Genomic DNA, 27867 nt, shown 5'->3' with positions numbered 1-27867 from the left:
CCCCTTGTGTGTACGGGGCCTAAGAATTGATGCTGATTGGCAGCCAAAGAGTATTCACACCAAATATTGATTTGATTTATATTTGTCTACTGCGTTTCAGAAACGTGTGCCGAATTGTATACTTTCCCAACAAACGCAAAAATAAATAAAAATTTCTTCATCAGTTTAGACCAAAAATCACAATAACCGTATATTGATTGTTTTGCGCAAAAGTTATAGCATCTACAAAATATGAGATATATGTATGACATTTTTATTAAAGATTTTTTTTACTAGCAATGGCGGTGATCAGTGATTTTTAGCAGGACATTGACATTGTGGCATTGAGGCGGACCAATCAGACACTTTTGACAATTTTTGGGACCATTGATATTTATACAGCGATCAGAGCTAAAAATAGCCACTGTTTACTGTATAAATGTCACTGGCAGGGAAGGGATTAACACTAGAGGGCGATCAAGTGGTTAAGTGTTCCCTAAGGAGGTGTTTCTAACTGTGGGGGGACTGGACTGACAGGGAGTAGAGAGAGAACGCTGTTCCTGATCACTAGGAACAGCAGATCTCTCTCTACTTCCTTGACAGATCAGGGATCTGTCTATTTACATTGACAGATCCCTGTCCTGGCTCTCTGAGGAGCGATCACAGGTCACCAATGGACATTGCGGAGGCCAGCCATGCCAGCCTTGCACCTCCAGAATCGCGCTCACCCCCTATAGATCTTAAAATGTCCGACGTACACCGACGACGATTCACAAAGCCGTACCAACCTGCCACAGTATAATGACAGCGGCTGGTCAGCAACAATTACATTTCTACATTGTTTCATGTTCATAGTGGTGTGCCCAAGATTATCCCAGAGAAGATCACTCCAGAAACCCAAGCAAAGGGTATGGTGACGGAGCCCGAGGAACATCAAGACGCTGCTGGTGAAAGGTGAACATACCCATTATACACACACATACAGTATTTATTAGATGGGGTAAGCTGCATGGGAGTCTTTTAATGATCATCAGTGGGTGCACTCCGCCAATAAGTTATACTCTGATTTGTAGCATAAAGTCTGAAAGATAGACATTGCGCTTTTAAATCAACATTTTATTTCCAGTCATGTGAACATGATGAAGGGCGGGGACACTCAAAACTTTCTTCCTGGCAGTGGTGTATTTAGGTTTTTTGCTGCCCTAGGCCTGACTAAACTTGTGCACCCCCTAATTTATATATGACCCACCCCTTCCTGTCAAGCCCACACCACTTTCTGTTTAAGACCCACCCTGATTTTTTCCGAGTGGGGACACTAGTTCTTAGGGCCTGGGGGGAGTGGGCAATAAATTCCCTTAATTTTCATAGATTTCCTATAACTTTCTGTTTGGCTATGGGGCAGGATGTGAAGGGAAATCTCTGCAATTGGACAGGGATGGTAAAAAATAAACTGACAGGGGCTATAACCCTCCCTCACTCTATCCAAAATGAAAAGAAAAAGTGTGGCCTATAGTTCTTCTTAAAGCACAAATTTCTGATAATTTTATGGAGAGGACTAAGAAGATATAACCATGCCAATGGTACAGCAGAAAACATATATTACAGTGAGGAAGGTTTGTGGTCCAGGATGATAGGACAGTCAAAATTAGAAGCAGCTTGCGTTACACTAACAGTGAAGCACAAGCCGGCGGGGACTCTTTCCGTGCTTCCCCCCTGCAATGTGCTGCCCTAGGCCTGGGCCCTGTTGGCCTAGGCAGGATACATCGTTGCCTGGTGTACATGTTATATGTAAATACATATGATATATACTGTATATTAGTACATACTTTACCCTGTATTCAGGGGCGGACTGACAACTCATGGGGCCCCCGGGCAATAGAAGATTATGGTGCCCCCGGGCTTACAGATGGCCACCATGCCAGGAGGTAGTGCAGAGGCGGGGCAGCTAAAATCTCGGTATTTTCACATCAATAGGATGTCGGTTTCGTACATATCAGGGACAGATGTAAAAAAAACACAGAAGTTTACACTACGGTGTGTGGCAACCAGGGCTCAAGTCCTGCGGGAACGCGTGGGAACGGAGTTCCTGCACTTTTTTCACAGCAGGAACACAGTTCCCTTTGCAGGACTAGAGCAGCCGAGCCGCCTGAGCCAATCCTTCAATGCCCAGCTCGAGTCACTGTCAGGGGCAGGCGAACCTTAGTAATCCTTTATGTTACTGGCCGCTTCCTGTATATGGATTCATCAGGTAGTGTGCGGGTATTCCCTCACTTCCTCTATGCCGCAATGTCTCCTGGGAGCTTTTGTCATTGTTCCCAGGAGACATTGCGGAGGTCTGCCACGAGTTATCACAGGATTTAGAAAGAACTTGCGGTTTAGTAATTATGCATATGAGCGTATCATTTATTTAATTTTTGGTGGGGGAGTGGATCTTGGGTGGGAGTTCCCACACTTTTTTCCTCAGGACTTGACCCCTGGTGGCAACACATGTAGAACGGTGTGCTTTCCTGACATACACAGAAACACGCTGCCATTTTTTTTTTTAACCACTTTATTTTTATTTATTTTCTTATTTCATACATAAATCTGCCTCTTCGGCAGCCATTGCATTTCAATTGACATACATTATACAGCATTTTTACATTCCTATAACATTATCATGTACGTTTTTATCTCCCCACCCCCTATCCTCTGCTCTCTACATAGAGAATCTATCTATTACCAGTTTTGGTGGTGCGACACTCGCGTCGCTCAACCAGGAGTACCAAATCTCCTCAAATTTACCCTCTGCTTTCCTTCTTTTGTAAGCCAGGTGTTCTCTACCCAAGAGGGAGTTGACATATGCAATCCATTGCTTCCCTGTAGGGACCCCCGGTGCCATCCAGTAACGTGCTATGAGTTTTCTTGCCAAGTACAGCAGTCTTGTTATCATATAGTACTTTCCTTTTGTATACTCTCCAGGGTCAATGGCCCCTAACAAGTATACTATGGGATCCAATGGAACTGGTACCTGTGCTACTCTAGTAATACACTGTGATACTTCCTCCCAGTACCTATGAAGCTTTGGGCATCTCCAAATCAGATGTATGAAATCCCCCTGCTGAACTTTACACTTTGGGCACATAGGAGTTTCCCTTTTTACCCATCTATGTAGTTGTAGCGCTGTTCTGTAGGCCTTATGTAGGATAAAGAGTTGCGACAATTTGTGCGATGCAGAGACAGATACCACCGGGACAGATTCAAGTGCCCTCTCCCACTGTTCTCCGTCTACCTCCCCAATGTCTTCCACCCACTTCCCGCGGCTTCTAAGTGAGGCATGGCTCTGAATTGTTGCTAACAATCCCTCGTATATTTTGGTTATCAGTCCTCTCCGAGCTTCTGCTTGCAATACCGCCGTCATCAAAGGTGACGGTGAAGTCACCACCAATGGTCGTGTTTGTTGTTGTTTCTGTACAGCGTGCCGGAGCTGGAGATACTGATAGAAGCCCCGTGGGGCTAATTGGTATTCTCTGCACAGCTGTTCGTACGTTTTCAGTACCTCTCCCTCGTACAGCTGAGAAAAGAACCAGACTCCCCTCTTTTTCCAGGAAGTAACGCTGCCATTTTAGCAGATGTACAGTGATGCTGGGGTTCTCCAAGTATATGTCTATTGTTGTGGGATCAATGCTCAGCCAACTCCATCCAGAATGGAAGCTATCTCTTGTGGGTAAAATGGCACTTTAAATCTCTGCATGCATTGTTTCATGTTTACAGTGATGTGCCCAAGATTATCCCAGCGATGATCACTCCAGAGACTCAAGCAAAGGGTACAGTGACAGAGCCAGAGGAACATCAAGACACAGCTGCAGAGAGGTGAACATCTCTGAGATATCTGAGACACACACATACAGTATATATTAGATGGGGTAAGCTCCACAGGAGTCTTTTAATGATCGTCAGTGGGTGTACTCCGACAATAGGTTCTACTCGCTTTGTAGCATAACTTCCCAAAGAGACATGTTGCACTACAAAATGGTGAATATCAAAAACATTTCAGTCATGTGAAAATTAGGAGGATGCTCGAAACTGTCTTCACGATGTACATTTATACATACTGTAGATACATTATATACATATACTGTACACTACTGTGCAAAAGTTTTAGGCTGGTGTGAAAAAATTAAGGTAGTTTTCAGAGTAGGAATGTTAATACTTTATTTTTATCAATTAACAAAATTAATAGTAAATGAACAGAAGAGAAATAAAAATCAAATCAATATTTGGTGTGACCACGCTTTGCCTTCAAAACAGCATCAATTCTTCTAGGTACACTTGCACACAGTTTTTGAAGGAACTCGGCAGGTAGGTTGTTCCAAACATATTGGAGAACTAAGCACAGATCTTCTGTGGATGTAGGCTGCCTCAATCCTTCTGTATCTTCCTGTGATCACAGACACGATGATGTAGAGATCAGGTCTCTGTGGGGGCCAAACCATCACATCCAGGACTCTTTGTTGTTCTTTATGCTGAAGAGAGTTCCTTAAAGTGGAGGTTCACCCTTAAAAAAAATTCTGACATCACATGGAGTCGAGCCATCCTACCGACAGAATGCCGGTGTTTTTTTTTTTATCAGCACATACCTCGTTATCACGATTTTTCACCCTCCGGCAATCCCGCGGGGGTGGCTTCCGAATGGCGCATACTGCGCGTCACAGGTTGCCGACAGAACCCGAACGTCGGTGCGCAGGCGCCGTATAGAGCCGCACCGATGTTCGGGTTTTTTCGGCAACCTGTGACGCGCAGTATGCGCCGTTCGGAAGCCTGTCAATCACAGGCAGTGCTTGGGAACGCCCAGTCCCGCGGGATTGCCGGGGGGTGAAAATCGTGATTACGAGGTATGTGCTGAGAAAAAAAAAAAAAAACACCGGCATTCTGTCGGTAGGATGGCTCGACTCCATGTGATGTCAGAAATTTTTTTGAGGGTGAACCTCCACTTTAATAACATTAGTCAAAATGTTTGGGAATGTTGTCCTGCTGCAGAATACATTTGGGGCCAATCACATGCCTCCTTGTTGGTATTTCATGATGGATAAGTATCTACCTATATTTCTGAGCAGCGAATGTCATTAAGAATTATCTTCAGCTTAAAGGACAAGGAGCTCCGGAAGTGATGTTTTGGCCCCCACAGGGCTGAACATCATTTCTCAGCATTGAGGACACCATTGATCCTGAGCAAATCTCCAACTCCATTTGCAGAAATGCAGCCCCAAACTTGCAAAGAACCTCCACCGTGCTTCACTAGTGCAGACACTCATTATTGTACCGGTCCCCAGCCCTTCAGGGAAAAAAAGCCTCCTGCTACAGCCAGTATACTTTTCCACATTAGAGGTATGTTTTTTTTTCCCGCAATTCTTCCATGAAGACCACTTCTGGACAGACTTCACCAGTAGACGGGTGTGCCTGGGTCCCACTGGTTTCTGCCAGTTCTGTGCTGATGTCACTGCTGGCGATCTTCCCATGTGGAAGGGAAGGAAACATTATTTGTCTTTCATCTGCTGCATTAAGTTTCCTTGGTCAGTTACCATGTCTCCGGTCCTCAATGTTACCCATTTCTTTGTGCTTCTTCAAAAGAGCTTTAACAACTGATCTTGAAACCCCAGTCTGCTTAGAAAATGTTGCCTATGAGAGACCTTGCTGATGCAGTATAACTACCTTGTGTCTTGTTGCTGTGCTCAGTCTTGACATGATGTATGACGTGATATAACACTGTCTTCTACAACCTCACCTTAGTAGCAGAGTTTAGCTGTTCCTCGCCCAGTTTTATGCCTCCTACACAGCTGTTTCTGTTTTACTTAACCACTTAAGCCCCGGACCAATATGCAGCCTAAAGACCCAAGGTGTTTTTACAGTTCGGGACTGCGTCGCTTTAACAGACAATTGCGCGGTCGTGCGACGTGGCTCCCAAACAAAATTGGCGTCCTTTTTTCCCCACAAATAGAGCTTTCTTTTGGTGGTATTTGATCACATCTGCGGTTTTTCGTTTTTGCGCTATAAACAAAAATAGAGCGACAATTTTGAAAAAAAAGCAATATTTTTTACTTTTTGCTGTAATAAATATCCCCCAAAAACATATATAAAAACATTTTTTTCCCTCAGTTTAGGCCGATACGTATTCTTCTACCTATTTTTAGTAAAAAAAATCGCAATAAGCGTTTATCGATTGGTTTGCGCAAAATTTATAGTGTTTACAAAATAGGGGATAGTTTTATTGCATTTTTATTATTTTTTTTTTTTTTTACTACTAATGGCGGCGATCAGCAATTTTTTTCGTGACTGCGACATTATGGCGGACACTTCGGACAATTTTGACACATTTTTGGGACCATTGTCATTTTCACAGCAAAAAATGCATTTAAATTGCATTCTTTATTGTGAAAATGACAGTTGCAGTTTGGGAGTTAACCACAGGTGGCGCTGTAGGAGTTAGGGTGCACCTAGTATGTGTTTACAACTGTTTGGGGGTGTGGCTGTAGGAATGACGTCATCGATCGTGTCTTCCCTATAAAGGGAATGACGCGATCGATGCGCCGCCATAGTGAAGGACGGGGAAGCCGTGTTTACACACGGCTCTCCCCGTTCTTCAGCTCCGGGGAGCGATCGCGACGGAGCGGCTATAAACAAATAGCCGCGCCGTGGTCCCGGATCACTCCCCGAGCGGACCCGACCTCCGCATGTAGCGGGGGGGGTCCCGATCGGACCCCCCACCCGCTAATAGGCGAGGACGTACGTGTACGCCCATGTGCCTGTACGTGCCATATTGTGGACGTATATGTACATGTGGGGGTCGGGAACTGGTTAATGACCGCAAATCAACCTACATATGAAATTGATGATAATTGCTCCTACTTGTTATAATTGGTTAATCATAAACTTGACTCTAATCCTACAAAATCCCTGACTTTGTGCAAGTGTAATGCCGCGTACACACGGTCATTTTTCAGCATTAAAAAACGTTGTTTTAAAAAAACGTAATTTAAAATGATCGTGTGTGGGCTGCACATCGTTTTTCATGTTCTGAAAAACGACAATTTTTTTCGAACATGCTGCATTTTTTAACATCGTTTTAAACTATGTTGTTTTTCGGGTTGTAAAAAATCATCGTGTGTGGGCTAAAATGACGTTAAAAACCCGCGCATACTCAGAAACAAGCTATGAGACGGGAGCGCTCGTTCTGGTAAAACTACCGTTCTGAATGGAGTAAGCACATTCATCACGCTGGAACAGACAGAAAAGTGCGAATCGTCTTTTACTAACACTGAATCAGCTAAAGCAGCCCAAAGGGTGGCGTCATCCGAATGGAACTTCCCCCTTTATAGTGCCGTCGTACGTCACCGCGCTTTGCTAGATCATTTTTAAAAACGATGGTGTGTGGGCTACGTCGTTTTTAATGATGAAGTTGGGAAAACTTTGGGCCAGATTCACATACAAATACATTACGCTGCGGCGGCGTAACGTATCCCATTTACGTTACACCGCCGCAAGTTTACAGCGTAAGTGCCTGATTCACAAAGCACTTACCTGTAAACTTGCGGCGGCGTAGCGTAAATCCGCTCGGCGCAAGCCCGTCTAATTCAAATGGGTGGGCACCATTTAAATTAGGCGCGTTCCCGCGCCAAACGTACTGCGCATGCTCCCTCCGTAAAATTACCCGACGTGCATTGCGCTAAATGACGTCCAGCGCCATTCACGGACAACTTACGCAAACAACGTGAAATTTAAAATTTCGACGCAGGAACGACGGCCATACTTAACATTGGTTACACCACCTAGAGGGCATGCTTAGTTTTACGCGACACATCTCTACGGAAGCAACGTAAATTTAGATCGACGGGCAAAGCGGACGTTCGTGAATCGGCGTAACTAGTCATTTGCATATTCTACGCTGACCGCAATGGAATCGCCACCTGGCAGCCAGCCTAGAATTGCAGCCTAAGATCCGACGGTGTAACACAGTTACTGTACACCTGTCGGATCTTAGGGCTATCTATGCGTAACCTGATTCTATGAATCGGGCGCATAGATACGACAATCGTATCTCAGAGATACGACGGCGTATCAGGAGATACGCCGTCGTATCTCTTTTGTGAATCTGGCCCGTCGTTTTTTAGACATGCTGAAAAACTACGTTTTCTTTCATGCTGAAAAATGATCGTGTGTACGCGGCATAAGACTTGATGCTGGTTTGAAGCCAAAGAGTATTCACACCAAATATTGATTTGATTTAGATTTATCTTCTGTCCGCTCACTTTGCATTTTGTAAATTGCTAAAAATAAATAATTAAAATATACATTTTGAAAGCATTCCTACTTTACAGATTTCTTTAAACTTGCCTAAAACTTTTGCACAGTACTGTATATAGAAAATAAATAGACTGTGCACTGCAAGGGCACTTGCTCCAGAGCTTAGTAAATTAGGTAAAACTACACTTTGCAAAGAATCCCCAATCACATGAAAGAAAAATAAAAAACAGAATATTTGATTGTATGATAGAAACCAGCAAAGCTTCCTCTAAATCTAGAGCAAATGCACCAAATATTGATTTGATTTCGATTTTTCTTCTGTCCGCTCACTTTGCATTTTGTAAATTCTTAAATTTGCATTGAACAGTATATTTGTCTTCTTTAGTAAATCAACCTCACAGTGTACCCTGTTTTATGCAATGCATTATAGTCGTTCACAATTATTACAAAAGCAATAAACACAGATATATTCATCTTTATACCCTATGTTCATATTTGACATTAAAGCTAAGTTCACACTACTGCATTTCAGACATGCACAGAATTGTAAGCTTTCCCAACACACGCATAAATGTACTGCCCTTTTGGCAGAAGTACAGCAGTGCTGTCAGGTCAGGAAGATCTCCCAGTATGTACCCATTGTGGGATTAATCCTCAGCCAACTCCATCCAGAAAGGAAGCTACTGTAACTCTTGTGGGTAGAATGTCACTTTAAATCTCTATATTGTTTCATGTTTACAGTGGTGTGCCCATAATTATTCCAGAGAAGATCACTCCAGAGACCCAAGCAAAGGGTACGGTGATGGAGCCCGAGGAACATCAAGACACTGCTGCTGAAAGGTGAACTCCCCATTATACACACACATACAGTATTTATTAGTTTTTAATGATCATCAGTGGGTGCACTTCACCAATAAGTTCCACTCTGATTTGTAGCATAAAGTCCCTAAGATAGACATTGCACGTTTAAATAAAAAAAAATGTTTCCAGTCATGTGAACATGGTGAAGGGCGGGGACGCTCAAAACTGTCTTCCTGGTGTACATGTTATATGTAAATACATTTATATATTGTATATACAGACTCACACTTTACCCTGTATTATAAAATGTATTATAGTCTTTAACAATTATTACATAATGTATTAGATATGTCAGGGCTCAAAATTTCAAGTCCTAAGCTACTAGCCAGGCCTCAAGAGTTACTCGCCACCAGTTGCCCCACCTAATTCATACACTGCCCTGCGCCTAATTGCACCCATAAACAAACCCTTGTAGATTATCTCATGGAATGACAATGTTTTATGCAGAATCAAGTTACAAAATTAAATATTACCAACAACAACTTTAACAAAATGGGACAGGGCACTGGGGGCAGACCAGAGGGACAGGGCACTGGAGGCAGACCAGAGGGACAGGGCACTGGAGGCAGACCAGAGGGACAGGGCACTGGAGGCAGACCAGAGGGACAGGGCACTGGGGGCAAACCAGAGGGACAGGGCACTGGGGGCAAACCAGAGGGACAGGGCACTGGGGGCAAACCAAAGGGACAGGGCACTGGGGGCAGACCAGAGGGACAGGGCACTGGGGGCAGACCAGAGGGACAGGGCACTGGAGGCAGACCAGAGGGACAGGGCACTGGGGGCAGACCAGAGGGACAGGGCACTAGAACTGGGTCTCTTCCCCATTCTCTTGCTGTCTGCTCTGCAACTCCCATCCATCCTCTCTCTCTCTCCCATTCATCTCATCATCAGGAGCCTGTGTGTGCGGCTCCACGCTTGCATGTCCCCACTTCCCCCTTTTATTCAGGCTGGCAGTGAGGAGCTGCAGCACAGCGGGAGGGAGTACAATCCAGCGCTGAGATCCACACAACTGCACAGCCATTGACACCATAGCACAGCGCACACTGACAGCACACAGCACACATTGAGACCAGTCTGTTCACAGTGCTCAGGCTAAACTGTTGGACACTTACATAGAGCACAAGGAGAAAAAAACTGTACAAACCAGAAGGCTGCCGCTCTCATGTCAGAGCAACTTTCAGTGAGCGCTGCACCGGAGTGGTAATTTTTGCAATCCTCCACCTCACTCATTACTTTCTGCTCTCCAGCTACATTGGTCGGGGGCCCGGGGGAGGGGGGCAGGCTCAGAGAGGTCATACTCTTAGGTACCATGGCTTAATGAGAATTGTAAGGAGAGCACCTGTGTACTGCTCTGCCTGTGCGCGGCTCAACAGACTACTTTTCCCGAGCATGCACCTTTCCTCTTCGGCCGCCAATCTCATCGGGACTCTAAGTGTAGGCACAGATTGGAGGGAGATTGGTCATGCAGCCCTGTCATCACTCGCCCCCAGCTTAAATCCACTCGCCAAATGCTAGTAGGCGAGTGGAAATTTTGAGGGCTGAGATATGTAGTACATATTACCTATGTTCATATTTGACATTAAAGCTAAGTTTACACTACTATGTATGGTAACACATGTAGAATTGTGTGCTTTCCCGACACACACACAGAAACACGCTGCCCTTTTAGCAAATGGGCTGTGGTGATGGGTTCTCCAAGTACAGTGAACCTGGAAAGTATTCACAGCATTTCACTTTTTTCACATTTTGTTATGTTACAGCCTTTTTACAAAATGGAATAAATGAAGTTTGTTTGAAATCTTATTGAAAATAAAAACTACAAAAAATCACATGTACCCTGTACATTAGTATTCACAGCCTTTGCTACGGCACTCAAAATTGAGCTCATGTGTATCCTATTTCCACTGATCATGCTCCCAACTCTCCCTGATTTCGAGGGACTGTCCCTGATTTGGAACAAAGTCCCTCTGTCCTTCTTTCCTCCTCATTTGTCCCTCATTTTGGTCTGATCTATATCGTTGTATATAAAATGCATTATTTATCTTTCAAAAAGTGTTTCCCAGTGCTAAACCTTTCATCCAATTTGTAAATGCCAATTTAAATTCGTAGTGGTGAAAATAAACCAATATTTTTTTAAATTCTCCTTTAACCACTTAAGACCCGGACCATTATGCAGGTTAAGGACCAGGCCCCTTTTTGCGATTCGGCACTGTGTCGCTTTAACTGACAATTGCGCGGTCGTGCGACGTGGCTCCCAAACAAAATTGGCGTCCTTTTTTTCCAACAAATAGAGATTTCTTTTGGTGGTATTTGATCACCTCTGCGTTTTTTATTTTTTGCGCTATAAACAAAAATAGAGCGACAATTTTGAAAAAAATTCAATATTTTTAACTTTTTGCTATAATAAATATCCCCAAAAAAATATAAAAAAAAAAACATATTTTTTCCTCAGTTTAGGCCGATATGTATTCTTCTACCTATTTTTGGTAAAAAAAAAATCACAATAAGTGTTTATCGATTGGTTTGCGCAAAATTTATAGTGTTTACAAAATAGGGGATAGTTTTATGGCATTTTTTTTACTACTAATGGCAGCGATCTGCGATTTTTTTTCATGACTGCGACATTATGGTGGACACATCGGACACTTTTGACACAATTTTGGGACCATTGTCATTTTTACAGCGAAAAGTGCTATAAAAATGCACTGATTACTGTGAAAATTACACTGGCAGTGAAGGGGTTAACCACTAGGTGGCGCTAAGGGGTTAAGTGTGTCCTAAGGTAGTGATTCTTACTGTAAGGGGGGTGTGGCTGTAGGCGTGACGTTACTGATCGTCGTTCCCTGACCATCATTCCCTGATCGTCGTTCAGGAAACAGACGATCAGTGTCACTGCCACAGTGAAGAATAAGGAAGGTGTGTTTACACACACCTCTCCCCGTTCTTCAGCTCCTGTGACCAATCGGGTCCACGTGTCCCGCGGGCGCAGTCAGGGAGCTTCGGACCGGGTTGTGCGCCACCCACGGCTGGGCTTTAAAAGACAACGTACAGATACGTGCCTGTGCCCAGCTGTGCCATTCTGCTGACGTAAATGTGCAGAAGGCGGTCCTTAAGTTGTTAAGGGGGCATGGCAGGGGATGTGTTCTATGCTTATATACTTTTGCTAACAGGTGTCCCTCGTTTCCATCTCAAAAAGTTGGGAGGTATGCTTGAAATGTTTCTACAACTTGATTGGGGTCCACCTGTGGTAAATTCAGTTGAATGGGCATGATTTGGAAAGGCACACAGCTGTCTATATAAGGTCCCACAGAGAACAAACCAAGCCATGAATTCCACGGAATTTTCTGTAGACCTTTGAGACAGGATTGTATCGAGGCACAGATCTGGGGAAGGGTACAGAAAATGTCCCAATGAGCACAGTGGCCTCCATCATTCGTAAATGGAAGAAGTTTGGAACCACCTGGACTCTTTCTAGAGCCGCTCGGCAAATTGGGGGAGAAGGGCCTTAGTCAGGGAGGTGACCAAGAACTCGAGCTCCAGCGTTTTTCTTTGGTGAAAGAAGGAGAACCTACCAGAAGAACAACCATCTCTGTAGCACTCCACCAATCAGGCCTATATAGTAGAGTGTCCAGATGGAAGCCACTCCTCAGTAAAATGCACATGACAGCACGCCCAGAGTTTGCCAAAAGTCACCTTAAGGACTCTCAGACCATGAGAAACAAAATTCTCTGATCTGATGAAACAAAGATTTAACTCTTTGGCCTGAATGGCAAGCACCATGTCTGGAGGAAACCAGGTACCGCTCATCACCTGGCCAATACCATCCCTACGGTGAAGCATGGTGGTGGCAGCATCATGCTGTGGGGATGTTTTCAGTGGCAGGAACTGGAAGACTAGTTAGGATCAAGGGAAAGATGAATGCAGCAATGTGCAGAGACATCCTTGATGAACGCGCCAGAGCGCTCTGGACCTCAGACTGGGGCGAAGGTTCATTTTCCAACAGGACCCTAAGCACACAGCCAAGATAACAAATGAGGTGGCTATAGGACAACTCTGTGAATGTCCTTGAGTGGCCCAGCCAGAGCCCAGTCTTGAATTTGATTAAACATCTCTGGAGAGATCTGAAAATGGCTGTGCACCGACGCTCCCCATCCAACCTGATGGAGCTTGGGAGGTCCTGAAAAGAAGAATGGGAGAAACTGCCCAAAAATAGGTGCGCCAAGCTTGTAGCATCATACTCCAAATGACTTGAGGCTGTAATTGATGCCAAATGTGCTTTAACAAAGTATTGAGCAAAGGCTGTGAATGCCTACGTACATGTGATCTTTTTCATTTTTTGTTTTTAATAAATTTGCAAAGATTTCAAACAAACTTATTTCACATTGTCATTATGGGGTATTATTATTATTATTTGTAGAATTTGAGGAAAATAATGAATTTAATTCATTTTGGAATAAGGCTGTTACATAAACAAATGTGGAAAAAGTGAAGCGCTGTGAATACTTTCCGGATGCACTGTATATGCCCATTGTTGTGAGATCAATGCTCAGCCAACTCCATACAGAAGTGAAGCTATCTCATGTGGATAGAATGCCACTTTAAATCTCAGCATGCATTGTTTCATGTTCACAGTGGTGTGCCCAAGATTATGCCAGCAACGATCACTCCTGAGACTCAAGCAAAGAGTACGGTGACAGAGCCAGAGGAACATCAAGACACTGCTGCCGAAAGGTGAACATCTTTGAGATATCTGTGACACCCACATACAGTATATATTAGATGGGGTAAGCTGCACAGGAGTCTTTTAATGATCATCAGTGGGTGTACTCTGCCAGTAGGTTCTACTCACTTTGTAGTATAAAGTCCCAAAGATAGATGTTGCACTACAAAATGCTAAATATCAACAAAAAAAATGTACAGTCATGGGAAATTGATGAAGGTTGAGGATGCTTGAAACTGTCTTTGTGGTGTACATTTTATAAATATTGTACATACATTATATACATATACACTACTGTGCAAACATTTTAGGCATGTGTGAAATAATGCTGTAAATTAAGGATGTTTTCAGAAATAGAAATGTTAATACTTTATCTTTATCAATTAACAACATTAAAAATAAATGAACTGAAGAATACAAATCAAATCAATATTTGGTGTAGGCTGATGTACGCTGCCCCAAATCCTTCTGTCTCTTCGTGTAATCCTAGACAGATGCGATGATGTTGAGATCAGGGCTCTGTGGAGGCCAAACCATCTAGGATTCCTTGTTCTTCGTTACACAGAAGAGAGTTCTTTATCTTATTAATTGAATGTTTGGGGATGTTGTCCTGCTACAGAATAAATTTGGGGCCAGTCTCACACCACCCTGATGGTATGGCATGATGGATAAGTATTGATGTACAGGGTGGGCCATTTATATGGATACACCTTAATAAAATGGGAATGGTTGGTGATATTAACTTCCTGTTTGTTGCACATTAGTATATGTGAGGGGGGAAACTTTTCAAGATGGGTGGTGACCATGGCGGCCATTTTGAAGTCAGACATTTTGAATCCAACTTTTGTTTTTTCAATAGGAAGTGGGTCATGTGACACATCAAACTTATTCGGAATTTCACAAGAAAAACAATGGTGTGCTTGGTTTTAACGTAACTTTATTCTTTCATGAGTTATTTACAAGTTTCTGACCACTTATAAAATGTGTTCAATGTGCTCTCCAGTGACATGCGGCGAGTGCTACGCTGTGGGCTCTTGCTGAATGAAGCTAGGACAGCCACTGATGTTTCTTCATTAGTGACAGATTTCATGCGTCCACATTTTGGCAAATCCAACACTGAACCAGTTTGACGAAACTCAGCAAGCAGTTTGCTAACTGTAGCATGGGAGATGGGTGGTCTCGTAGGCTGTCTTGCATTGAAATCTGCTGCAATGACCCAGTTACTGCGTTCACCAGACACCAAAACAATTTCTATCCGCTCCGCACGTGTTAACCTCGGCGACATGTCAATGGCGGTAAACAAAGAGAAACTTGTAAATAACTCATGAAAGAATAAAGTTATGTTAAAACCAAGCACACCATTGTTTTTCTTGTGAAATTCCCAATAAGTTTGATGTGTCACATGACCCTCTTCCTATTGAAAAAACAAAAGTTGGATTCAAAATGGCCGACTTCAAAATGGCCACCATGGTCACCACCCATCTTGAAAAGTTTCCCCCCTCACATATACTAATGTGCCACAAACAGGAAGTTAATATCACCAACCATTCCCATTTCATTAAGGTGTATCCATATAAATGGCCCACCCTGTATATTTCTCAGCAGCCAATGTCATTAAGAATTATCTTCAGCGTAAGGAAGGACAAGGAATTCTGGAAGTGATGGTTTGGCCCCCACAGAGCCCTGAGCTCAACATCTTTGAGTCTGTGTTTCTCAGCATTGAGGACATCATTGATCCTGAGCAAATCTTCATCTCCATTTGCAGAAATTCAGTCCCAGACTTGCAAAGAACCTCCACCATGCTCAACTATGTGCAGACACTCATTATTGTACCTGTCCCCAGCCCTTCGGTGAACAAACTGCCTCTTGCAGTTCTGTGCTGATGGCACTGCCGGAGATCTTCCGATGTGGAAAGGAAGGAAGCATGATTTGTCTTTCATCTGCTTCATTAAGTTTCCTTGGCCAACCAATGCGTCTACAGTCCTCAATGTTGCCCATTTCTCTGTGATTCTTCAATAGAACTTGAACAGCAGATCTTGAAACCCCAGTCTGCTTAGAAAATGTTGCCTAGGAGAGACCTTGCTGATGCAGTATAACTACCTTGTGTCTTGTTGCTGTGCTCAGTCTTGACATGATGTATGACATGTGATATAACACTGTCTTCTACAACCTCACCTTAGTAGCAGAGTTTAGCTGTTCCTCACCCAGTTTTATGCCTCCTACACAGCTGTTTCTGTTTTAGTTACTGTCTGTGTTTCAACCTACATATGAAATTGATAATTATTAGTACCTTCTTGATATAATTGGTTAATCATAAACCTGACTCTAATCCTACAAAATCCCTGACTTTGTGCAAGTGTAAGAATTGATGCTGGTTTGAAGCCAAAGAGTATTCATACCAAATATTGATTTGATTTCGATTTTTCTTCTGTCCACTCACTTTTCATTTTGTAAATTGCTAAAAATAAACAATTAAAATATAAATTTTAAAAGCATTCCTACTTTACATGATTTCTTCAGTACTGTATATAGACACCTTGGGGTTGATTTGCTAAAGGCATATATACTGTGTACTGGAAGAACACCTGCTCCAGAGCTTAGTAAATGAGGTAAAACTACACTTTGCAAAGAATACCCAATCATATGCAAGGAAAATAAAAAACAGCATTTGTGTTTGTACATGATTGGATGATAGAAACCACATAACTTTCCCTTTAGATTTAAAGTGCATTTGCAGTGCACTTCAAAGTGCACTTGCATTGCACAGTATATTTGCCTTAGTAAATCCAACTCACAGTTTACCCTGTTTTATACAATGCATTATAGTCTTTCACAATTATCACATAAGCAATAAACACAAAAATATTCATCTTTATACCCTATGTTCATATTTAACATTAAAGCTAAGTTCACACTACTGTGTTTCAGAAACATGTGCAGAATTGTATGCTTTCCCAACACACACAGAAATGTACTGCCCTTTTAGCAGAAGTACAGCAGCACTAAGGATCAGGAAGATCTCCCAGTATGAACCCATTGTGGGATCAATCCTCAGCCAACTCCATCCAGAATGGAAGCTATCTCTTGTGGGTATAATGCCACTTTTAATCTCTATATTGTTTCATGTTTATAGTGGTGTACCCAAGGTTATCCCAGAGAAGATCACGCCAGAGACTCAAACAAAAGTTGCTGTGACGGAGCCCGAGGAACATCAAGACACTGCTGCCGAAAGGTGAACATCTCTGAGATACACACATTTAGTATTATAAAGTCACACATTTGTAGTATAAAGTCCGAAAGATAGACACTGCATTTCAAAATACTGAATATCAGAAAAAAAATTATCCATCCCTGTGAATATAAGTGGATGTTCAAAACCTTCTTCCCGGTGTACATGTTATATGTAAATACATTGTATGTGTGTGTATATATATATATATATTGTAAAGGGGTTAGCTCGGTAGCGGGGTGTGTGACCCCTTGGATGGGTTCACTACACACTGAACTTTTAGCAGAAGTAGAGCAGCGCTAAAGGTCAGGAAGATCTCCCAGTATGAACCCATTGTGGGATCAATCCTCGGCCAACTCCATCCAGGATAGAAGTTCTCTTGTGGGTAGAATGTCACTTTAAATTTCACATTGTTTCATGTTTATAGTGGTGTGCCCAAGGATATCCCAGAGAAGATCACTCCAGAGACTCAACCAAAGGGCATGGTGACAGAGCCTGAGGAACATCAAGACACTGCTGCCAAAAGGTGAACTTCTGACACACACACATATAGTATTATAAAGGCACATATTTGTAGTATACAGTCCAAAAGATAGACGTTGCACTCCAAAATACTAAATATAAACATTTTTAGCAGACTTTTGGCACACGCTCAGTGGTGCTGAGGTTGTTCTCCCAGTATATACCCATTGTGGGAACAATGCTCAGCCAACTGCATCCAGAATGGAAGCTAACATTGGTGTTTAGAATGCCACTTTAAATCTCTGCATGCATTGTTTCATGTTTACAGTGGTGTACCCAAGATTATCCCAGAGAAGATCTCTCCAGAGACCCTTGAAGCAAAGGGTATGGTGTCCGAGCTCGGGGAACATCAAGACACTGCTGGTGAAAGGTGAACATCCCCGAGATACACACACTCACATACAGTATTTATTATGTCCCGAGTCACTTAAGGCCTAATGGTGACCTCCAGAGTTAGGGACAGCTGACATTCTTCTGTGTAGAGTGGGTTTGCGAGGCATTGTGGGTGTAATGCAAGATGAAATGGCGGGGGCCAGATACTTTTTGAATGCAAAGAGATTTATTGTCTCTTGAACAGAACTGTGGGAGAGAGGGTTAGGGCCAGGACACCCTTAATTGGATGCAATGGTAATTGGCCAACTCCGAGACTTCTACAGGAAGCCAGGTGAAGGCCTCCAGCCGGCCACCACTTCCATACAGGTAGGACTGCTGTCTCCTATAGCAACAGTCGTGTAGTAGTTACTAACGGTAGTGTAATCAACTATTGGCAACACAAACAGTTCTCTGTTTACTCCACAATCACTCACTGTGGATCTTCACTTAACAAACTCCCAGTCTTTCACTAGACTTCGGATCCAATAGCCACTGGATCCCCTGAGCTCTTCCACTTTTAGCACTCAGTATCTTCCTCAAGCGTCACCCCGCTTCCCTGCTGGGTCCCTGGCTTGGCACTCATAGAAACTCTTCAAGCATCACCCCTGCTGACCCGCTAGGTCTCTGGCTTGGTAGCCACGGATGCTCCACAAGTGTCACCTCTGCTGTCCTGCTGGGTCTCTGGCTTGGCACTCACTGAAGCTTTCCCACTTCTTCACCGTCCCCGGCTGGTGAGAAGACTGCTCTGGTACTGACTTCAGCTTACTCACGGTGGGCTCCGATAACAAGGTGGATGGTCCCTTAATGGCGACAGCTTCCCCTTCTACCTCCGACCACAGTTGCTTCCCTGTCCCGCTGAACCACTACTTCTGGTTGGACTGCAAGCCAGCAGCTCCAACCCTATGATATTTGACATTAAAGCTAATTTTACACTACGGTGTGTGGTAACACATGTAGAATTGTGTGCTTTCCTGACACACAAAGAAACATGCTGCCCTTTTGGCAGATTTGCAGTGGTGCTTGGGTTCTCCAAGCACCACTGCATTGTTGTGGTATCAATGCTCAGCCGACTCCATCCAGAACAGAAGTTATATCATGTGGATAGAAAGCCACTTTAAATCTCTGCATGCATTGTTTCATGTTTACAGTGGTGTGCCCAAGATTATGCCAGTGACAATCACTCCAGAGACTCAAGCAAAGGGTACGGTGACAGAGCCCGCGAAACATCAAGACAGTGCTGCTGAAAGGTGAACATCTCTCAGATATCTGAGACACACACACACATACAGTATATATTAGATGGGGTAAGCTGCAAGGAGTTTTTTTTTATGGTTGCCAGTGGGTGCACTATGACAATAGGTTCCACTCTGCTTTGTAGAGAGAGAGAGTTTTGAAAACCATTTATCACTTTCCTTCCACTTCACAATGATGTGCCACTTTGTGTTGGTCTATCACATAAAATCCCAATAAAATACATTTTTGATTGTAACATGACAAAATTTGGAAAATTTCAAGGGGTATGAATACATTTTCAAGGCACTGTATAGACACACATTGTACCCTGTATTATAGTCTTTCACAATTATTACATAAGCACAAAAATATTCATCTTTAAAAACCTATGTTTATATTTGACATTAAAGCTGGGTTCACATTACTGTGTGTGTGGTAATGCCTGTACAATTGCACGCTATATACCCATTGTGTGATAAATCCTCAGTCAATTGCATCCAGAATGGAAGCTAACTCTTACGGGTAGAATACGACTTTAAATCTCTGCGTGCGTTGTTTCATGTTTACAGCGGTGTGCCGAAGATTATTCCAGCGATGATCATTCCAGAGACTCAAGCAAAGGGCACGGTGACAGAGCCAGAGGAACATCAAGACACTGCTGCCGAAAGGTGAACATCTTTGAGATATCTGAGACACACACATACAGTATATATTAGATGGGGTAAGCTGCACAGGAGTCTTTTAATGATCATCAGTGGGTGTACTCTGCCAGTAGGTTCTACTCACTTTGTAGTATAAAGTCCCAAAGATAGATGTTGCACTACAAAATGCTAAATATCAACAAAAAAAATGTACAGTCATGGGAAATTGATGAAGGTTGAGGATGCTTGAAACTGTCTTTGTGGTGTACATTTTATAAATATTGTACATACATTATATACATATACAATACTGTGCAAACGTTTTAGGCATGTGTGAAATAATGCTGTAAATTAAGGATGTTTTCAGAAATAGAAATGTTAATACTTTATCTTTATCAATTAACAACATTAAAAATAAATGAACAGAAGAATACAAATCAAATCAATATTTGGTGTAGGCTGATGTACGCTGCCCCAAATCCTTCTGTCTCTTCGTGTAATCCTAGACAGATGCGATGATGTTGAGATCAGGGCTCTGTGGAGGCCAAACCATCACATCTAGGATTCCTTGTTCTTCGTTACACAGAAGAGAGTTCTTTATCGTATTAATTGAATGTTTGGGGATGTTGTCCTGCTACAGAATAAATTTGGGGCCAGTCCCACACCTCCCTGATGGTATGGCATGATGGATAAGTATCGATGTAAATTTCTCAGCAGCCAATGTCATTAAGAATTATCTTCAGCATAAGGAAGGACAAGGAATTCTGGAAGTGATGGTTTGGCCCCCACAGAGCCCTGAGCTCAACATCTTTGAGTCTGTGTTTCTCAGCATTGAGGACATCATTGATCCTGAGCAAATCTTCATTTCCATTTGCAGAAATTCAGTCCCAGACTTGCAAAGAACCTCCACCATGCTCAACTATGTGCAGACACTCATTATTGAACCGGTCTCCAGCCCTTCGGTGAACAAACTGCCTCCTGCAGTTCTGTGCTGATGGCACTGCCGGAGATCTTCCGATGTGGAAGGGAACAAAGCATGATGTGTCTTTCATCTGCTTCATTAAGTTTCCTTGGCCAACCAATGCGTCTACAGTCCTCAATGTTGCCCATTTCTTTGTGATTCTTCAAAAGAGCTTGAACAGCAGATCTTGAAACCCCAGTCTGCTTAGAAATTGTTGCCTGGGGGAGACCTTGCTGATGCAGTATAACTACCTTGTGTCTTGTTGCTGTGCTCAGTCTTGCCATGATGTATGACGTGATATAACACTGTCTTCTATAACCTCACCTTAGTAGCAGAGTTTAGCTGTTCCTCACCCAGTTTTATGCCTCCTACACAGCTGTTTCTGTTTTAGTTACTGTCTGTGTTTCAACCTACATATGAAATTGATAATTATTAGTATCTTCTTGATATAATTGGTTAATCATAAACCTGACTCTAATCCTACAAAATCCCTGACTTTGTGTAAGTGTAAGAATTGATGCTGGTTTGAAGCCAAAGAGTATTTACACCAAATATTGATTTGATTTCGATTTTTCTTCTGTCCACTCACTTTTCATTTTGTAAATTGCTAAAAATAAACAATTAAAATATACATTTTGAAAGCATTCCTACTTTACATGATTTCTTCACACTTGTCTAAAACGTTTTCCCAGTACTGTATATAGACACCTTGGGGTTGATTTGCTAAAGGCATATATACTGTGTACTGGAAGAACACCTGCTCCGGAGCTTAGTAAATGAGGTAAAACTACACTTTGCAAAGAATACCCAATCATATGCAAGGAAAATAAAAAACAGCATTTGTGTTTGTACATGATTGGATGATAGAAACTGCATAACTTTCCCTTTAGATTTAACCACTTAACCCCCGTACCATATTGCTGGTCAAAGACCAGAGCACTTTTTGCGATTCGGGACTGCGCCGCTTTAACTGACAATTGCGCGGTCGTGCGACGTGGCTCCCAAACAAAATTGGCGTCCTTTTTTTCCCCACAAATAGAGCCTTCTTTTGGTGGTATTTGATCACCTCTGCGTTTTTAATTTTTTGCGCTATAAACAAAAATAGAGCGACAATTTTGAAAAAAATTAATATTTTTTACTTTTTGCTGTAATAAATATCCCCCAAAAATATGTAAAAAAACTTTTTTTCCCTCAGTTTAGGCCGATACGTATTCTTCTACCTATTTTTCGTAAAAAAAAATCGCAATAAGCGTTTATTGATTGGTTTGCGCAAAAGTTATAGCGTTTACAAAATAGGGGGTATTTTTATGGCATTTTTATTAATATATTTTTTTTACTAGTAATGGCGGCGATCAGCGATTTTTTTTTCGGTACTGCGACATTATGGCGGACACTTCGGACACTTTTGACACATTTTTGGGACCATTGGCATTTTTATAGCGATCAGTGCTATAAAAATGCATTGGATTACTATAAAAATGCCACTGGCAGTGAAGGGGTTAACACTAGGGGGCGGGGAAAGGGTTAAGTATGTCCCTGGGTGTGTTCTTACTGTGGGGGGGGGGGGGGTGGCCTCACTAGGGGAAACACTGATCCTCTGTTCATACATTGTATGAACAGAAGATCAGCATTTCCCCTGCTGACAGGACCGAGAGCTGTGTGTTTACACACACAGCTCCCGGTCCCCGCTCTGTAACGAGCAATCGCGGGTGCCCGGCGGCGATCGAGCCCGCCGGGCACACGCACGGGAGTCGGGGGCGAGCGGGGGGCGTATGCGCGCCTCCGGCGGCGCACACGCAACCCTAGTGGGCGCTCGAGAGCCGACCTGCCGCCGTATAATGACAGTGGCTGGTCGGCTAGTATTTGAAGTGCATTTGCAGTGCACTTCAAGGTGCACATGCATTGCACAGTATATTTGCCTTAGTAAATCCAACTCACCGTGTACCCTGTTTTATACAATGCATTATAGTCTTTCACAATTATCACATAAGCAATAAACACAAAAATATTCATCTTTATACCCTATGTTCATATTTAACATTAAAGCTAAGTTCACACTACTGTGTTTCAGAAACATGTGCAGAATTGTATGCTTTCCCAACACACGCAGAAATGTACTGCCCTTTTATCAGAAGTACGGCAGCACTAAGGATCAGGAAGATCTCCCAGTATGAACCCATTGTGGGATTAATCCTCAGCCAACTTCATGCAGAATGTAAACTATCTCTTGAGGGTAGAATGCCACTTTTAATCTCTATATTGTTTCATGTTTATAGTGGTGTACCCAAGGTTATCCCAGAGAAGATCATGCCAGAGACTCAAACAAAAGTTGCAGTGACGGAGCATGAGGAACATCAAGATACTGCTGCCGAAAGGTGAACATCTCTGAGATACACACATTTAGTATTATAAGATCACACATTTGTAGTATAAAGTCCGAAAGATAGACACTGCATTTCAAAATACTGAATATCAGAAAAAAAATTATCCATCCCTGTGAATATAAGTGGATGTTCAAAACCTTCTTCCCGGTGTACATGTTATATGTAAATATATTGTATGTGTGTGTATATATATATATATATATATATATATATATATATATATTGTAAAGGGGTTAGCTCGGTAGCGGGGTGTGTGACCCCTTGGATGGGTTCACTAAACACTAAACTTTTAGCAGAAGTAGAGCAGCGCTAAAGGTCAGGAAGATCTCCCAGTATGAACCCATTGTGGGATCAATCCTCGGCCAACTCCATCCAGGATAGAAGTTCTCTTGTGGGTAGAATGTCACTTTAAATTTCACATTGTTTCATGTTTATAGTGGTGTGCCCAAGGATATCCCAGAGAAGATCACTCCAGAGACTCAACCAAAGGGCACGGTGACAGAGCCCGAGGAACATCAAGACACTGCTGCCAAAAGGTGAACTTCTGAGACACATACACATATAGTATTATAAAGGCACATATTTGTATTATACAGTCCAAAAGATAGACGTTGCACTCCAAAATACTAAATATAAATATTTTTAGCAGACTTTTGGCACACGCTTAGTAGCGCTGAGGGTGTTCTCCCAGTATATACCCATTGTGGGATCAATGCTCAGCCAACTGCAAAAAGCTATTTTTGGTGGGTAGAATGCCACTTAAAATCTTTGCATGCATTGTTTCATGTTTACAGTGGTGTGCCCAAGAATATCCCAGAGAAGATCTCTCCAGAGACCCTTGAAGCAAAGGGTATGGTGTCCGAGCTCGGGGAACATCAATACACTGCTGGTGAAAGGTGAACATCCCCGAGATACACACACTCATATACATATTTATTATGTATTATGTCCCGAGTCACTTGAGGCCTAATGGTGACCTCCAGAGTTAGGGACAGCTGACATTCTTCTGTGTAGAGTGGGCTTGCGAGGCATTGTGGGTGTAATGCAAGACGAAATGGCGGGGGCCAGATACTTTTTGAATGCAAAGAGATTTATTGTCTCTTGAACAGAACTGTGGGAGAGAGGGTTAGGGCCAGGACACCCTTAATTGGATGCAATGGTAATTGTCCGACTCCGAGACTTCTACAGGAAGCCAGGTGAAAGCCTCCAGCCGGACACCACTTCTATACAGGTAGGACCGCTGTCTCCTATAGCAACAGTCTTGTAGTAGTTACTAACGGTAGTGTATTCAACTATTGGCAACACAAACAGTTCTCTGTTTACTCCACAATCACTCACTGTGGATCTTCACTTAACGAACTCCCAGTCTTTCACTAGACTTTGGATCCAATAGCCACTGGATCCCCTGAGATCTTCCACTTTTAGCACTCAGTATCTTCCTCAAGCATCACCCCGCTTCCCTGTTGGGTCCCTGGCTTGGCACTCACAGTAACTCTTCAAACATCACCCCTGCTGACCCGCTAGGTCTCTGGCTTGGTAGCCACTGATGCTCCACAAGCGTCACCTCTGCTGGCCCACTGGGTCTCTGGCTTGGCACTCACTGAAGCTTTCCCACTTCTTCACCGTCCCCGGCTGGTGAGAAGACTGCTCTGGTACTGACTTCAGCTTACTCACGGTGGTCTCCAATAACAAGGTGGATGGTCCTTTAATGGCGACAGCTTCCCCTTCTACCTCCGACCACAGCTGGTTCCCTGTCCGGCTGAACCACTACTTCTGGTTGGACTGCAAGTCAGCAGTTCCAACCCTATGATATTTGACATTAAAGCTAATTTTACACTACGGTGTGTGGTAACACATGTAGAATTGTGTGCTTTCCTGACACACACAGAAACATGCTGCCCTTTTGGCAGATTTGCAGTGGTGCTGGGGTTCTCCAAGTATATCCCATTGTTGTGGGATCAATGCTCAGCTGACTCCATCCAGAACAGAAGCTATATCATGTGGATAGAATGCCACTTTAAATCTCTGCATGCATTGTTTCATGTTTACAGTGGTGTGCCCAAGATTATGCCAGTGACAATCACTCCAGAGACTCAAGCAAAGGGTACGGTGAAAGAGCCCGCGAAACATCAAGACACTGCTGCTGAAAGGTGAACATCTCTGAGATATCTGAGACACACACATACAGTATATATTAGATGGGGTAAGCTGCACAGGAGTCTTTTTTATGGTTGCCAGTGGGTGCATTCCGACAATAGGTTCCACTCTGCTTTGTAGAGAGAGAGAGTTTTGAAAACCATTTATCACTTTCCTTCCACTTCACAATGATGTGCCACTTTGTGTTGGTCTATCACATAAAATCCCAATAAAATACATTTACGTTTTTGATTGTAACATGAAAACATTTGGAAAATTTCAAGGGGTATGAATACATTTTCAAGGCACTGTATAGACACACATTGTACCCTGTATTATAGTCTTTCACAATTATTACATAAGCACAAAAATATTCATCTTTAAAAACCTATGTTTATATTTGACATTAAAGCTGGGTTCACATTACTGTGTGTGTGGTAATGCCTGTACAATTGCACGCTTTCCCGACATGCACAGAAATGCGCTGCCTTTTTAGCAGATGTGAAATGGTGCTGAGATTGAGGAAAATCTCCCAGTATATACCTATTGTGTGATAAATCCTCAGTCAATTGCATCCAGAATGGAAGCTAACTCTTGCGGGTAGAATACGACTTTAAATCTCTACATGCATTGTTTCATGTTTATAGTGGTGTGCCCAAGATTATTACAGCGACGATCATTCCAGAGACTCAAGCAAAGGGTACGGTGACAGAGCCAGAGGAACATCAAGACACTGCTGCTGAAAGGTGAACATCTCTGAGATACACACATATACAGTATATATTACATGGAGTAAGCTGCACTGTAGTCTTTTAATGATTGTCATTGGGTGCACTCCGCCAATAGATTTCACTCCCCTTTATAGTATAAAGTCTCAAAGATAGACATGTAAACATGATGAAGGGGGAAGATGCTAGAAACTGTCTTCCTGGTGTAATATATATACAGTATACATATTTATTTATTTATATATACATATTTATTTATTTATACATATGTATAAAAATCACTGTACCCTATATTATGGTCTTTCTCAATTACTTTTTCTAGTGGGTATACTAAGTGAATATTTGAAAAAGGCCCCTTTAGCAAGCAAAAAAATCAGCTTGGCTGAAAAGATAAGCCACAGCTCAACTTAGAGTGGGGAAGATCTCCCAGTAAGGTCCTAGTGTTGGATGAATCCCAGAATGGTAAAATCTGCTGTGGGTGGAATGCCACTTTAAGGCTCCATTCACACCTTGGTGACAAAACGCCCGACGCTCGTGCCGCTGGAGGGGAGAATTGCCATTGATGTCTATGAGATGGTTCACATCTCATAAACGCCGTACGCCTGCCGCCTGAAAACAAGACCCGGACCCTTTTTTTCAGGCGGCATTGGCGTTCGGCCATAGACATCAATGGCAATTCTTTGTGAAAAAAAAAAAGTAACCTAATCGCGGCAAAATACGCCGCGTACGCGTTACAATGTGAATGGGGGCTTAATCTCCAATTTGTTTTAATTTTTTTTTTACAGTGATGTGAATATACCGAAGAGTCTCCCAGAAAAGATTGCTCTAGAGACTCCAGTAGAGACCTCAGTGACAGAGACTGAGGAGCCCCAACCCACTGCTACCAAAAGGTGAACATCTATACATACAGTGCCTTGAAAAAGTATTCATACTCCTTGAAATAAACATAAAAGTATTTTATTGGGAAATGATAAATGGTTTTCAAAATAAATATGTAAAAGAGGGCGTGCATTTGTATTCAGCCCCCCTGAGTCAATACTTTGTTGAACCACCTTTTGCTGCAATTACAGCTGCAAGTCTTTTTGGGGATGTTTCATGTTTCTTTTTGTTTCATGTTTACAGTGGTGTGCCCAAGATTATCCCAGAGAAGATCTCTCCAGAGACCCAAGCAAAGGGTATGGTGTCCGAGCTCAGGGAACATCAAGACACTGCTGGTGAAAGGTGAACATCCCCGAGATACACACATTCACATACAGTATTTATTATGTATTATGTCCCGAGTCACTTGAGGCCTAATGGTGACCTCCAGAGTTAGGGACAGCTGACATTCTTCTGTGTAGAGTGGGCTTGCGAGGCATTGTGGGTGTAATGCAAGATGAAATGGCTCTCGAACAGAACTGTGGGAGAGAGGGTTAGGGCCAGGACACCCTTAATTGGATGCAATGGTAATTGGCCGACTCCGAGACATCTACAGGAAGCCAGGTGAAGGCCTCCAGCCGGACACCACTTCCATACAGGTAGGACCGCTGTCTCTTATAGCAACAGTCTTGTAGTAGTTACTAACGGTAGTGTATTCAACTATTGGCAACACAAACAGTTCTCTGTTTACTCCACAATCACTCACTGTGGATCTTCACTTAACGAACTTCCAGTCTTTCACTAGACTTCGGATCCAATAGCCACTGGATCCCCTGAGCTCTTCCACTTTTAGCACTCAGTATCTTCCTCAAGCGTCACCCCGCTTCCCTGCTGGGTCCCTGGCTTGGCACTCATAGAAACTCTTCATGCATCACCCCTGCTGACCCGCTAGGTCTCTGGCTT

General features: G+C 42.9%; 1 protein-coding gene across 1 annotated transcript in view; it reads left to right on the top strand.

The window, feature by feature from the left end:
* LOC120937702 (proteoglycan 4-like) overlaps positions 1-27867 on the top strand; it is a 68907-nt gene that overhangs the window by 30016 nt on the left and 11024 nt on the right. The window contains exons 8-22 of the mRNA XM_040351120.1: positions 835-933; positions 3733-3831; positions 9001-9099; positions 13753-13851; positions 16974-17072; positions 17497-17595; positions 17860-17961; positions 19112-19210; positions 19766-19864; positions 23075-23173; positions 23620-23718; positions 25234-25332; positions 25966-26064; positions 26832-26936; positions 27169-27267. Of these exons, the coding sequence (XP_040207054.1) occupies positions 835-933; positions 3733-3831; positions 9001-9099; positions 13753-13851; positions 16974-17072; positions 17497-17595; positions 17860-17961; positions 19112-19210; positions 19766-19864; positions 23075-23173; positions 23620-23718; positions 25234-25332; positions 25966-26064; positions 26832-26936; positions 27169-27267 (1494 nt within the window). The remainder of the gene's footprint in view (positions 1-834; positions 934-3732; positions 3832-9000; positions 9100-13752; positions 13852-16973; positions 17073-17496; positions 17596-17859; positions 17962-19111; positions 19211-19765; positions 19865-23074; positions 23174-23619; positions 23719-25233; positions 25333-25965; positions 26065-26831; positions 26937-27168; positions 27268-27867) is intronic.

The sequence above is a fragment of the Rana temporaria genome, chromosome 4 (genome assembly GCF_905171775.1).
Source record: "Rana temporaria chromosome 4, aRanTem1.1, whole genome shotgun sequence".
NCBI classification, from domain to species: Eukaryota; Metazoa; Chordata; class Amphibia; order Anura; family Ranidae; genus Rana; species Rana temporaria.
This window is presented reverse-complemented; position numbering and strand designations above follow the sequence as displayed.